Source organism: Eulemur rufifrons, chromosome 7, assembly GCF_041146395.1.
Source record: "Eulemur rufifrons isolate Redbay chromosome 7, OSU_ERuf_1, whole genome shotgun sequence".
NCBI lineage: Eukaryota > Metazoa > Chordata > Mammalia > Primates > Lemuridae > Eulemur > Eulemur rufifrons.
This window is the reverse complement of record NC_090989.1, coordinates 14,784,810-14,798,983: the sequence shown is the minus strand read 5'-3', so window position 1 is coordinate 14,798,983 and position 14,174 is coordinate 14,784,810. Positions and strand designations below refer to the sequence as shown.

Below are 14,174 nucleotides of genomic sequence, written 5' to 3'. Positions count from 1 at the left end.
AATGTCATCTAATTAATTCGAGAAACAGCTTGTCCTGGCAATCAAAATCAAATGGCATGCAATAATGGGAAGTATTACTCTGTGAAGTCACAGTAGGATAAGAATGTGTCAGAGCTTAGGTTTCTCCAGGGACTTTAATCTTTTTTTCAATACTGTAATTTTTCACCCAGATCCCATAACCAAACCAACCAACCAAACACACAAAGAAGCCCCACTCAATACTGACCTGCTAAGTAAAAATGCAAATAAATATTAAGCATATATAGGCACCTTGGTAAAGAATTTTATCTTTTACTCTTTGACTTTTGAGTTTAAATATTAAGTTTATATATTCAAATTTATAATCTTCATTTTATCAAAATAGAACCAATAAATTAGATACCCATAGCAAAGCAGTGGCAGAAAGCTGCCATATTTTATATAGCTCTCAGTGACATCCCATATATATTGACATTTGGAAATAATTTTTCATTCCTCTGCAGCAAATTTATTTTTGAGCAAATCCAATTAAGAATTATTTAAATAGTTTCAAAAATTAAGTATTAGTTCAGCAAAATTTATTAAGAGTTTGCTAGATTTTGACTTCCTGCGTTCAGTTCAATAAGCAGCTTTTATTTTTTTTTTTTTCATTTCCATATAGTGTATTGTAGGAGCCATTACAAATTTTTTATAAAAGACATTTTGTAAAATGAAGGGATTTTTTTTCTAGCACAAATACTAAAGAGCAGCACTTCCTTCTTAAGTCTCTCGAATTTGCTTTCGTTGCAATGACCTTCTGTCTGGGTTGAATTTTCAGGACTTGTGCTTTTGGTTATATCTCCTATGGATGTTCAATGCCTTCCTCATCATCTGGCATTTCATTAAACTGCCTTCTATGCTTTAGAAATAATAACAGCCACTACTTATTGATGCCTATTCTATGTTAGTTACTGTAGACTAGAGGTTCTCAAAGTGTGGTCCCTAGATCCTCAGCATCTGCATCACCTTAGAATTTATTTAAAATGAAAATTCTTTTTTTTTTTTTTTTTTTTTTGGGCGTAGGAGGGTGGCTCTGATGATACTTGAGCTCTCCAAGTTGTTTATTATTTTGGAAGTTTTGTCAACAGCATGAAGTTTCCAGACTTCTTTCCTGGAACAAAAATCTAATTAAGAGGCCCTTAAGACTTCTGGATTCCAAGTTCTGCATTAATGATTCTTTTTGGAAACACACAGGGCTAAAGTTCATGAAACATGAATGTCCTGGTGCTCTCTCTCTCCGGCCCACCACTGTGGGTTTAACTGGTTCTCAGGCCATTCTTGGTAGTGGTCTCCATTCATTGGGCCATGCAGAGTTGGTAATAAGCAGCTTTTAAATGCCTGCCATATACAGACACATGGCTCTGTGCTCTGAGGGCACAAAGATAAACTGACTTTGTCCCTGTCCCAGGAAAAGATATTACAGTGTCTGAATGAAGCATGTTAAGTGCTCACATAGAGAGGTACTGGAGCTATGGAGTCTATGGAGGACCCATCCTAATTAGAGGTCTGGGAGAGGCTTGCTAAAGACAATGAATTCTGAGTAAGAGCCTGAGTGAAAAATGGAAGTCAGAGCTTTGTGGGATGAAAGGAATATGATAAAATAGGTGTCATTAGGCAGGTTTTAGTGAATAAAAAAGAAACTGCTTTATTGCCACTGTATCTGGAACAGTATGGTGGAGACATGAAGCTACAAGCAGGTTTGTGCTATAGAGAATAGACTACCTACTATGCAATTATGTACATCACTTTGCTTCTTTCTGTGTGGACAACAGTTATAAAAAAGCTGAGACTCCAGATACAGAGACTAGTTAGAGGCTATTTTAATGTTATAGCACAGGTGAAAAATGATGAGGACAGTGGGCAAGGAAGGTTACTAAAAAATATCCAGGACAGAAAGTTCACGGACTTAATTAATCAGGTGTGTGTGCTGAGGGGGTGGAGAAGTCTTAAGCAACCTGTAGAGCCCAGGTTTGAGAGGCATGCACTATCTCACTGGAATGTTTTCAATCAGGTACCAATACAATAGAAATCAAGATATTAGAGTGGGCAGATAGACACTCCCAAGTTTGCAATGCTTAGGTACAAAGGAAGTGGTCCCCAGAGATGGTTCTAGATCTTTGGGACCCTACCATGAAATTAAGCATATATAAAAGAGGTTACATGCGTGGTAGAAGTGCTTGTTGAAGAGATTCCTCTGGAGAGAGCTGTTGCCTTCAGTGAGTCCACACTTCCCTGTCTTTGGCATGACACTTTCTAACCCCCTACCCGGTGAGCAGAGCTTCCAGGGGGCCACTCAGAGAAATGTGAAGTAGGTTCACTGCAGTGGGAGACGCAGAAGATCAATGACTGATTTAACTGTGAGAGAGCCAAGGTAGATGATGAACTGTGGTGTGACTCCCAAGTGACAAAAGAGGGCTGGACAAGAGTTGACTGACCATGGATCTGCTGGCTGACCCGGAGAAGTCTGTTGCATCAGGATTAGAGGCAATCCTAGAATTGCCAGGGAAGGGATGAATGGGTGTTTCATGTGCATCAGATTCGAATCCAGAGCACGTTGGTGGGACTGTCCTGGGTGATAGTCGATGGGACTGCCTAGATGGGTCAGGGCTCAGAAAGCATCAGCAGAAAAAGCACAAGGTATATTGCTAATGTCAAGGGACAGAGGAAGCAGTGAAAGCTTCCACTGAAATAGGGATCCACTGGTCTGGGTCAAAAGAAACTTCAAAAGAAATGGCCCAACAGGAACTCATAGAGTCAAAAGAAGTACTTCAAGGAAAATATTTAGCTTCAAAAATCTCCCAGGCCCTCTGGGGTCATACCTGCCAAGCCCAGAAAGCACAGAGCTGCCCAGACAAGTGAGAACTGCTATATTTCTTTTTGAGCCCCGTGGAAGGAACAACAGCCAAGGGAGTGGAAAGGAAGTCAGCAGGGAAAGGAGAGAGAGGATGAGCCACTCATCCCTGCCCCCCCACCCCCGCATTGTCAATAGAATCATCCAACAGACTTAAGCTCAGAGAGAGGAGAAATTTGATGCTAAATCAAGTTGGACTTTTGATTAATAATACCTTGGAGTAGATAGTCTGGTCATGAAGATGAGGCTGTGTTTCAGCATAAAATGACTCTAGGACTGTCATTACCTTAAGTCAACAAAAAGGTCATAGAATATGTCCAGATTATTTCACTGAATAATTTTAAATGGGAGGGAGAGCAAACATGAATTGGTTTTGCTGTCTCAGTAGTTGTGTGTGTCTGATGTACTAGTTGCATTGTCATAACTTGACAGTGGGCCTATTTTAGCAATAATAGATTTAATAAATAAAATAATATATTATATTGGGGAATTTGTTGATAAGGAGGTGGCAGCAGAACATCCAAGAGAACATTTCCAGGAGGGAGATGACTGGATTAATTTAAAACTAAGGGAGAAGGTACGGTTGTACTCAAAGAAACACTTGCATATTCTCTTGAACAAATCCCTTTCCCTTTCAGGTCTTTACAAGTGATGATCAATTCTAAACCAAGATGTCCACAATTCTTTCCTCAGTAATCTGCGTGGCTTTATCTGTTTCAATCAAATTTATACTTAGCTACTAAGATAAACTATCTGAAACATCATTTTGTCTCTGCCTCAAGAACAGTGGCTTCCTATCAATGATCAATCAAATTTGAATTTCAGCAGACAATTTCCAATTGCCCTGCCATATTTACTTAAGCGTATTTTTCAACACTTCTACATGGGACCACTCCATCTGGGCCCAACAGGATTCCTTACGCTTCATTTGAACTTTTGCTGTTCATTCTACTGGAATGCTCTTTCAACCAAATCCTACTTTAAAACTCAATTCAGGAACTTTTAATGTGGGTTCTAGGGAACCTAAGGTTGTTTGTAAGGCCCCCGAGATTGCAGACACATTTGTATGCATTTTGGGGGATAATGGATCTACGGTTTAAATCAGTTTCAATAGAGAGTTTGTGATCCAGTAAATAACCACTGACTTAACCTAAAATCTCTGATTTCCTGTTCTGTATCCTGTTCACTCCTCTTCCCAGCATGCCTGATTAGAAACCCTCTTCTTCCGATGCCTCAGGGCTTGCTGCCACCGCATTTGCTTCCGCTGCTTGCCCCACAGCAAGCTGGAACTTCATCTGGACCCAGAGTAACTGTGACCACTAGCAGGAAATATTTTGGCTTCCTCAGACCCCACATTCAGCTACCATTTCCCAGAATGACTCAAGAAGTACTTTGCCAGGGTTTTCTGGTAGCTTATGCTATGGTTTGAATGTTTGTGTACCCTCAAAATTCATGTGTTGAAGTTTTAACCCCCAAGGTGATGATATTAGGAGGTGGGGTCTTTGGGAGGTGAATGAATAGCATTAGTGCCCTTCTCAAAAGGTCCTCAAGAAACACCTTCCCGTTTCCACCATGTGAGGACAAAGTGAAAAGATAGCTGACTTGTCTATGAACTGGGAAGTAGGCCCTCACCAGACACCGAATCTGCTGGTGCCTTGATCTTGGACTTCCCAGCCTGCAGAACTGTGAGCAATGAATTTACCTGGGTAGTTTATATGCCATCCAGGTTATGATATATTGTCACAGCAGCCTGAACAAACTAAGACTCTCAGCCTTGTTGATTATCACCTAGTATCCTTTCACCCTTCCTGAGCAATCATGCGTGTCTTCTATGATTGAAATTTCCCTTGTTCCCTGGCATCACTGCAGTTGGCCTCCTGTGTCCTGCCTGTCTCCATAGAACTCCTGATTTCCCACTGCTGGGTCCTGTCCTCCTTTTTGCAAACAACTGATACTTCATCCTAGACTCCAACAATAATAATGATGACACCAATAATAATAATAGCAACCATGCAGTGATTACAATATGCTTGCCAATACACTTAATGTTTTCCATGCTTTGACTCATTTCTCTTAACAACTGCCTTACATGGTATATGTTTTTGATAGAACCTTCCATCCAATAGTAGGTACCCTTCGCTGAGCAACCACTACATGGCAAAGATTTTGCTAAGCTATACATGTAATATATGCCATCCACACAAACACAGAGAGTGGATATTTTTATCCCCATGTTATGAAAGAGGGGACTGAAAAACAAAGAAGCTAAATGACTTGACTAAGTTCACACAGATAGATATCAGGATCTGTGTGCCAGAGTTAAATACATTGGTCTTTGGCTGGGCACAGTGGCCCACGCCTGTAATCCTAGCACTTTGGGAGGCCAAATGGGACGATTGCTTGAGGCCAGGAGTTCGAGACCAACCTGAGCATGAGTAAGACCCTGTCTCTAGAAAAAATAGAAAAATTAGCTGGGAGAGGTAACATGCACCTGTAGTCCCAGCTACTCAGGGGGATGAGGAAGGAGGATGGCTTGAGCCCAGGAATTTGAGGTTGCAGTGAGCTATGAGGATGCCACTGCACTGTAGCCTGGGCAGCAGAGTGAAACCTTGTTAAAAAAAACAAAAATAGGTTGGTCTTTTCCTAAAACCCTTGGCTCACTCTCCCATCAAAACCAATGGCCCTGGTGGACAGGCCTAACCCAGGCTCTGACTCTGTCTCATTGAGTTGTTTCTGGACATGGTATTTATGTACTGAGTGCATCCTATAGCACTTGTATCTGCTTGTAGGTTATAAGTGTGTGTTCTTCAATTCCCTTGCTTGTTTATTCATTCATTTGCTCATCATCTGTGTATTGGGTGCTTATTCTATGCCCAGCATTCTGCAAAAAATAGGGAATTAAGACTGGGAAAGCACAGCTTGGAGATAGACACAGCAGCAAATACATCAGTGATGGAGGTGAGGAGATGACATTTGTGAGTCACAGCCAGCAGATGGGATCTAGAGCTTGAGTTGAGACTTGAGGGTGACCTAGAGAAGGACAGCCTTTCAATCAGAGGTGAAAGAATTTGGTAGGAGCATGTGGCACGTTCAGGGAGCCACAGCAGGTTCAGCAAGTGTTGGGGATGGGACAATGGATGGCCAGGGGATCAGGAACAAGATCACTAGACTCCCTGCATATCCTGCCAAAGAGTGTAGGTTTTATTCTGAGGCATAGGAGAGCTTCAAATTAAGAGTGTCATTTCTCTGCCACATAGAATTTGTATTAGTAGGTGGTAGAAACCACATCTTTTATTTTTTCAGGGGATATCCCTTATGGTACCAGGTTAATATTACTTTTGTAAACAGAGTTCCAGTAATGCTTGTTGAGTGGGAATTTATAATCTAGTATGCATTTGTTCAGCCAATGCTTAGAGAGCTAACAGTATAACATAATCTATCATGTTTTGAATGTTCTTTGACTCGTCCCCTTTTTCTGGTCAGCCCTAAACCCTGAAAGGTAGTCAGAGGTGTGTCTGAAAGGCTTGCTGATTCTTACTGATGTGTGGAGTCAGGGATTAGTGCACTCGCAACTTCCCATGCTCGGAAAGTTCACATCCTGTGATAAATTTGGTCTTTACCCCATAAATCCAATCTGATGACTGGCTCCTTTACATTATTCCTAATTCTAGGTTTGGAGCTCCTTCAGAAAGTGAAAATTACTAAAAAGGATTACTAAAGAAATGTCTAGGGGCCATTTTAGGGGACATGTGCCTTAATTCATGTTTCCTAGTAAAACTTGATACCTGTAAAATTTTGTTAAGTTATGAACTCATCTAAGGAAACACCTGCATTTTCTTTTTTACATGTTTTAGTCTCAGTGCCAGTCCTCCAACAGGCTGGGGCATTGCTCCTGATTACTCCCATCCCATCTTCTCTGCAGGGACGTATGCCCTGCCAAAGGGAGCATATGGCATCATGACTCAGAAGACAAAAGAGAGAATGAGCACAATAGTGACAAAGGTTTCTGATGCATTTCCCCCTTCCTCCTTTCACCCCTACTTGTGGAGCCTGAGAAGGGGAAATTTGGTTTTTGGAGTGAATGAATATAAAATGCTTTCTTGCTTTCAATGTGGTCCCTCATCTTGTAGCTCATTATTTCTTTAAACATGCCTAAGTGTGGCTTGGGAATTTCACCTTTTTATGCAACTTAAGTACAAGTAGAAAGGTGCTTTGGGTGCTCTGAGTGTTTGAGCCCAAGCTTTCATGCGGCTTCTGACTCCCCTTGCACTGGTACGAGATAAAAGGAAACCGGCTGTTTTCTTGTTAAAGATCAAGGTAATCAGCAAGGCAATTCAGGACATAACCACGATTGCTGCAGGGAGAGGAGGCCCGTGTGATGTTTTTCTATTAGACCCAGTATGTCAGATTTATGTAGCTGTCAGAAAGTGTATTTCATTTCATGCCTATTTGTGATTTCTTTGTTGTTGTTGTTGTTGTTGTTGTTGCCAGTTTTAAATTCCTGGCTTCATCGTTAGTAAACTGATGAGGCTGTTATTAGTGGTGCATTCCAATGGTAACGAGAAGACTGAATATTTTAGATTCATACTATGTTCCCGCACTATTCTTCATGAATATTAGCCTTACTCTTTATACTCACAGTAATGCTATAAGGTAGATGATGTCATTCCCATTTTACAGATTAAAACAAAACAAAACAAAACAAAAAACCAGACTTTGAGAGTTTAAGTCACTTGCCCAGGTTACATTGCTTATAAGTGTTAGTGGAGCTGGGATTGAAACCCAAGCAATCACTGCCAGGACTAGGATGAGGTAAGAGAGGTACCTAGGGCACAAAATTTAAGGAAGAACTCTCTCTCTATCTTGTGTAAGTGCAAGGTTCTCACCCCAGAGTGAATGCTTCCTTAAATCCTATCCTAGTCCCAGTCTTGTAAGCAACCTTGCTTTGGAATCTGGGTACTTAATTTTTATACATCCTACCAGTCTGCTCCTCATCCTTAGGGACCAGAGACAGGCTTCCGTGGGGAAGTAGGCTGAACAGCCTGAGAGAGGGTATGCCGGTGCTGAAGAGACCAGCAGAGATAGAGATTAAAGCAGACATTTTTTCCTGAGGAGATAGATCTCCCTTGCCCTTGGCTGGACATTCTGCTCTTGTACTATGTTTCCCCCCAGTTTTGCTTGTGGCTTTGTCTAACTACCTCTTTCTCCAGTACAGAGAAGAAAAAAGACATTTTTAACTTGCGAGGTAAATCTCTGCATCCCATAGAGAAAATATTAGAGCAGCATCACAGGATATGGGGCGTACTCAGTCAGGGCTGGCTGCTTCCAAGAGCATTATTTCATATCGTCAAGCACACACCCTGAGCCGCATGTTGGGCTCAACAATAATCCATGGCTACATCTCTATAAGGAGTCTCGGGACTCAGAATAGGGTCTTGTGAAGGGAAGTTAAACTTCCTCAGAGAAAAGTAAAAGGTAGGAGATAGTCCAGGTTCCCAGGACATCAGTGAAGAACTCCCTTCCCCCTAATACCATGTACTCTTGAAAATACTTTAAATAATAACTATATCATTAAGACAAACAGATCCTCCTGTTCAGTCCTGTACAGCCTGAGCCTTAGGGAGCCACTTGGATTATAGGCTAACAACGCTGGAACAATCTCTGGTACACTTCAGTGATGGACCAACCCTCCCCTTGAGCCACGGACCATGGAATAAGCACCCATATCTCTCATGAACATGTGTGGAGAGCCAGCAGTAGCTGGTGCCATGGCTGAAATGAAAGAGGGTAAGTGTTATCACATGGTAGCTTCTTTAAACTTCTCAGCATCACATTGGAAAACTCCTAGTTGTTCTTCCAGGGAAACTTTTGACCCTGAAATCTGAGCAGTCTGGTTGATGATGGCTCCTTCTCCCTTGCAGGCCTCATGCCAACAGAACTGTGTGAGAAGGACCATGCCAAATGGACACAGTGCCAAGCTAAGGCACACTGGGCTGTAAGGGGGTGTCACTTGCCTCTTTGATCAGGTTCATAAATCTGGGTCCAAGGCGCCATGGCTTGTGTCGATGGCACTGTAGGGAGCTGACGGTCAGCTGAGATGCCCGGTGGGAGGCGATGGCCACCATGTACACAGCGTCGTACATCAAAGCTGCTTCAGTCTGTGGAGGGAAACACACCACACCTTCAATTTCACCTTTGCTCACCTTCCTGTACCTGTGCAATCCCTCTCCCTACTTCCTTCGTTCCTGTCTGACCTCAAAAGTCATTTATTCTTCAGCTGAATAGCTTCCACTCTCCAATACCTATTTTTCTTCAAAATAATACCTCATACTCCAGAGTAAATTGGAATCATAACTCTGCTTTGTTTTGAGTTCTTAAAAAAACAAAACACATGAAGAAAAGCAACTCAGATCAGCCACAAAAGACTTGATTCAGGGAACAAATAATTTGTACGGTGTCTTCTGTATTAAACGCGGTGTTACTATCCACTACATTGAGCTAGAAGCTATCAAAGCCCACTATTTCAATATCAGATTTTGCTTCCCAACATTTGTCTATATATATTAATATGTCTACTTACTGGTTTATTTTTGATAGAAAGAAACTCCTGCAAGTAAAACTAACAGATGATTTCCAGATAAGGATACGAGTGTTGGTCCCTTCCATTTACAAGAGTTGAGAAGGTTGTAGTCATGGAATCAAATTCTAGAGGAAGTTTGGGGAGACCCTCTGAAGAACAGACATGTGTAACTTGCTCAGAATGTACCTGCTCTTGCTAGCATGTGCTTTCCTGAAGGAGATTGAAAGCAGTCATTCCTTTCTGGGGCTGGGCATCTCATTCTTTCCTTTCTCATGAAATTTTTCTCATTCACAAAATTTTACACATTACTTACAGCATTTTATAAAATATACTTCCCTGTGGTTTTCTTAAGGGATAAAATCTTATAATACCCTTACATCTGACTTGAGGGTTTTCATTGCAATTTCAAATATATTAACTCATTTGAAATTCTCTACAAGTCCCCAAAATAAGCTGAACAGATAGATAAAGCTATTTATTATGTGGGAAAACTGGCCTCCAGGCAAAATATTGATTTGTCAAGGGGTGTGTGTGTGTGTGTGTGTGTATATATATATATATGTATATATAAAATAATTGGTGGAGTCAAACTTAGAATCCAGGTCACAGAATGAAGGTTATAATGTGGTTTTCCAAAATCAGTTGATTCATTCAACATTCACTATGCATGGATTGATCGTGTCTTGACGGAGGTGGAAAAAGAGGTAGAAAGAGAAGATAGGGGTTGCTACATCTTGCATTCTATCAGTCTTTGAGACCAGGAAATACCTCTATTTTGAATCTTTATTATTCTATGCAATCTTCATTATTGCATTTTCCATATATTTATTGTCATTTGTCTTTATATCTGTGTCTTGGTAAGAATATGTGTTTCTTGAAGGAAGAAAGTTCTTGAGTTCAACCTTTGGTGGCTAGCACAGTTTCTGGCACATAAAAGTTGTTTAATAAATTGTTCTCTAAAGGAATTAATATTATTTCATGTCTTAAAATAAAAGGCATTTTTGTGAGAACTGTATAATTACAAGAATTTAAGATGTAATTTTAAGGTAAATAATTTCACTCATACTGATACACTTGACATACAGAAGTTAGACTTTTGGTGGTGGTGATTGCTAAAGCTTAAAACTGTTTCGATCATTCAGTTTAAGATTGATATAATCCATTTTATAGATGAGAAAACTGAGACTTATAGAAATTAAGTGACTGATACACGGCTCCTCTGTAATCAGTTGCATGGTTCAGGTTTGAACCCACATATGATTCTAGTGCCCATGTTCTTTACCACTCTGCTATACTAATTTGGTTTAATTGAGGGGAGAGTAAGCTACTGGCAGATTGAGACTTTTACAATGGAATCAACAATAATAGCTGATGTTTATCAAGAACTTAATAGGTCATGTGCTGTTCTAAATGCTTTGTAAACATTGAATTTTCATCATAACCTTTACTCCTTTATGGATAAAGAAATAAAGAGATTAAATTGTTTCCAAATTAGTGATGAGAAAGCCAATATCCAAACCTGTGCAGTTGGTGCTGGAGTTTATGCTCTTAATCATAAAGCTGTGCTACTTCTAAACCAAGTGACCAGTCTGATGATTTAACAGTCAGAGTAGGCCGGGCGCGGTGACTCACGCCTGTAATCCTAGCACTCTGGGAGGCCGAGGTGGGCGGATCGTTTGAGCTCAGGAGTTCGAGACCAGCCTGAGCATGAGCGAGACCCCATCTCTACTAAAAATAGAAAGAAATTATATGGACAGCTAAAAATATACATAGAAAAAATTAGCCGGGCATGGTGGCACATGCCTGTAGTCCCAGCTACTCGGGAGGCTGAGACAGGAGGATCCCTTGAGCTCAGGAGTTTGAGGTTGCTGTGAGCTAGGCTGACGCCACGGCACTCACTCTAGCCTGGGCAACAGAGTGAGACTCTGTCTCAAAAAAAAAAAAAAAAAAATAGTCAGAGTAATAGCTCAGTAATGGTTAATATTCACTGACAATTTACTACAAGCTAGGCACTATAAGCATTTTACATATATTATCTCCTATAATTATTGAAATTAAACTTTTGAAATAGGTCTTGTCCCCATTTTACAGCTACAGAAGTTGAGGCTTGTAGAGGTAGAATAACTTGCCTAAAGTTATGCACCCAGTATTGGAAGAATTGAGAATTCCAACTCAGAATGCGAACTCAGATTTCAGAGCTCAATGTCCACAACCAGTATGTTATGGTAACTTTGGCCTTTTCATCAGCAGAATGTACTATTTTGCAAATTTTTATGTGTATTCATTGACCCACTGAATGACTGATTAGATAGAAAGGCATAAATAGTGAAATTCCAATGATGTGACTTTCCATAAACTTAGTTTAGAAAGGATTCGACTTTCTTTCTCAAGGCTGACTCCGTATAGAGATGTGCAATAAAATTATTCAAAACTATCAGTCTGACCAGTGCTTTTAAAGTTAAAAGAAGCAAATCATTTTATTCTGAAAATATGCTACCCCTTGCCATAACATGTTTTCTTAGGTGGAGAGAACATTTACTCATAACTTTTACAGCGCTAATAAATTACCACTGAATTTCTCCCCCTTTTCAGTTTTGTGCTGGAAAGCTGCTTACTAGAACAGCAACTCTCAAATCATTTTAGATAATAGATAATGTAGTCGAAATTGGCCTATGTTTCCAATTTTCTTCTTCCAAATGTGTTTATGTTCACATCTTATATATATCGAAAGCCTGGATGAAATCACATTGCTCAATGCCCCTAGGAAAGCATCTTTTTTTACCACAATCTGGATCATGAAATAAGCATATTGAAAGCAGGCTTTCCTTAACACACAATGTTTTGGTTCTTACCACAATTTGCAGTAAAGGGTTAAGTCAGTGGCCTTGGAGTGCTCAAACCCTGCACATTCTAAAGAAAGGAATAGCCCTTGCCTGGATCCTGGGAGACAACCTTTAAGTCCTTGGCATATCCTGATAGGAGTGTCTTTGTATTCCTTGGATCTTGGGAAATGTCAGCGAGTTGATGTTAAAAATGTGACTTGTGGTCAATGCCTACTTTGTTGGCCTTGCTTGGGCTTTGGGCCATGCTGTATTGATTTGACTTCTGAAGGGGCTGGATACTGAGTAACTCAGGTCAGCTACGTGGGTGCTCTATGCCTATGTGATTGACCCCAATAAAAATCCTGGAATGAAGTCTCAGGTGGGTGGCCCTGGTTGGCAATGCTTCACACATGTTGTCACACCTCACTGCTGAGAATTAAGGGCTGTTCATGCAACTCCACTGGGAGAGGACATCTGGAAGCCCACACCTGATTTCTCCTAGACTCTTTGTGTCTTTTTCCTTTGCTAATTTTACTGCCTCCTTTTGCTTTAATAAAGAGTCAGTATGAGTACAATAGGTTTTCTTAGTTCTTTGAGTCCTTCTAGCAAATCATCAAACCTGAGGATTGTCTTGGGGACTCCCAACACAAACCAATGAGATGTCACCTCACCACAGGAACAAAGACTAACACCACTACATGACCTTGTAGGGTCTTCATACTTTGCTGCCTGCCTCGTATGTAACTGTTGTTGTAAAACGCTGGAGGAGATCAGGGTGCTGAAGAGAGACCTAGTTTTGCGAAAGCAGATGAACAAAAAGCATAGATTTCCCATTTTATCTCCAAATTTGGAAACATTTACTAACCTCATATAGATGGACAAGACAGTTTTCTAGGAGAAAAGCACTGCCCTAAAACACCCCTTTGCCCTAATTTCCTGAATGACCTCTCTAGCTTGGTGTTGATAGGTCCCTCAATTAAACTTCAAATGTCATATCCATGACATAGAGCTAACAGGAATTTAACATGAGCTACTTAATATTAACTGGCTAGTTTTCGTCTTTTCTGAGACTTGTCTCATCGAAGTAGCAAGGATTTTGGTAAGGGTGGGAGGACTAGTGCTTTGCCTGTTGAAGCCCCGCCAGGGAGCACAAGCTTGTGGAGGTGGTTGCTACTGAGGAAGCCGAAGTGGTGGAGGAAGCAGTCAGCATCCTGCACACCTGAGCACCCAGGAGGTAGGGAAGAGCCACTTACAGTGAAATGGGATTTGGAAATGGGTTGGTGGAGGTTGCAAAGATATCAGCACAATCTAGAAATTCAGTAATTAGGGTAGCAACCCCAGCAGGTCCAGTGAGGTCTGATAGAGAAGTTGGCAAATCGTGTCAATGAACCTTTACCAGCTTTTGAGAGGTGCAGTGAGGAAAAGGTTAAAAAAAAAAAAAAAAAGGACAATATGTAAAGATGGAAAATAAACCAATGTGATTCTACTGGTCATACAAGGTCACACAGGTCCCAGGTAAGGGTTCCCCTTGGGCTACCTGTGCAAACCAAAGAATGTATTTCTTGGAAACAAATGGATTTCTGCCCTGGCATTTCAGAATGTCTTTTATTTTTCTTTTGTTGAATACAAATTGTCAAAACATCAGGTACCATCAAGTAAATTCAATTCTATATCCTAAAGCCTTCACGTATGTTTCCTAACTTAATCTACAGAGTAACAGTGTAAAATATTATTATACAGATTTACAGATGAGCAAACAGGCTCAGAGAGGCTAAATAACTTACTCGAGTCACTTAGTTAGTCAGAAGTCATAGCCAGGACTTAAATCTAGGCTTTCCTTATCTGGAAAGATCCTGCCTTTTCTACTGAATCCGGCTGTCTGTTGCCTTTCATCACAGGTATG

General features: G+C 40.7%; 1 protein-coding gene across 10 annotated transcripts in view; it reads right to left on the bottom strand.

Annotated features, from left to right (window-relative positions):
• The window catches only part of GRIK1 (glutamate ionotropic receptor kainate type subunit 1), a 376,197-nt gene that overhangs the window by 90,883 nt on the left and 271,140 nt on the right, over positions 1-14,174 (bottom strand). For all 10 annotated transcript variants that reach the window (XM_069472388.1, XM_069472390.1, XM_069472389.1 and 7 more), the window contains one exon: positions 8,884-9,027. In XM_069472388.1, the coding sequence (XP_069328489.1) occupies positions 8,884-9,027 (144 nt within the window). The remainder of the gene's footprint in view (positions 1-8,883; positions 9,028-14,174) is intronic.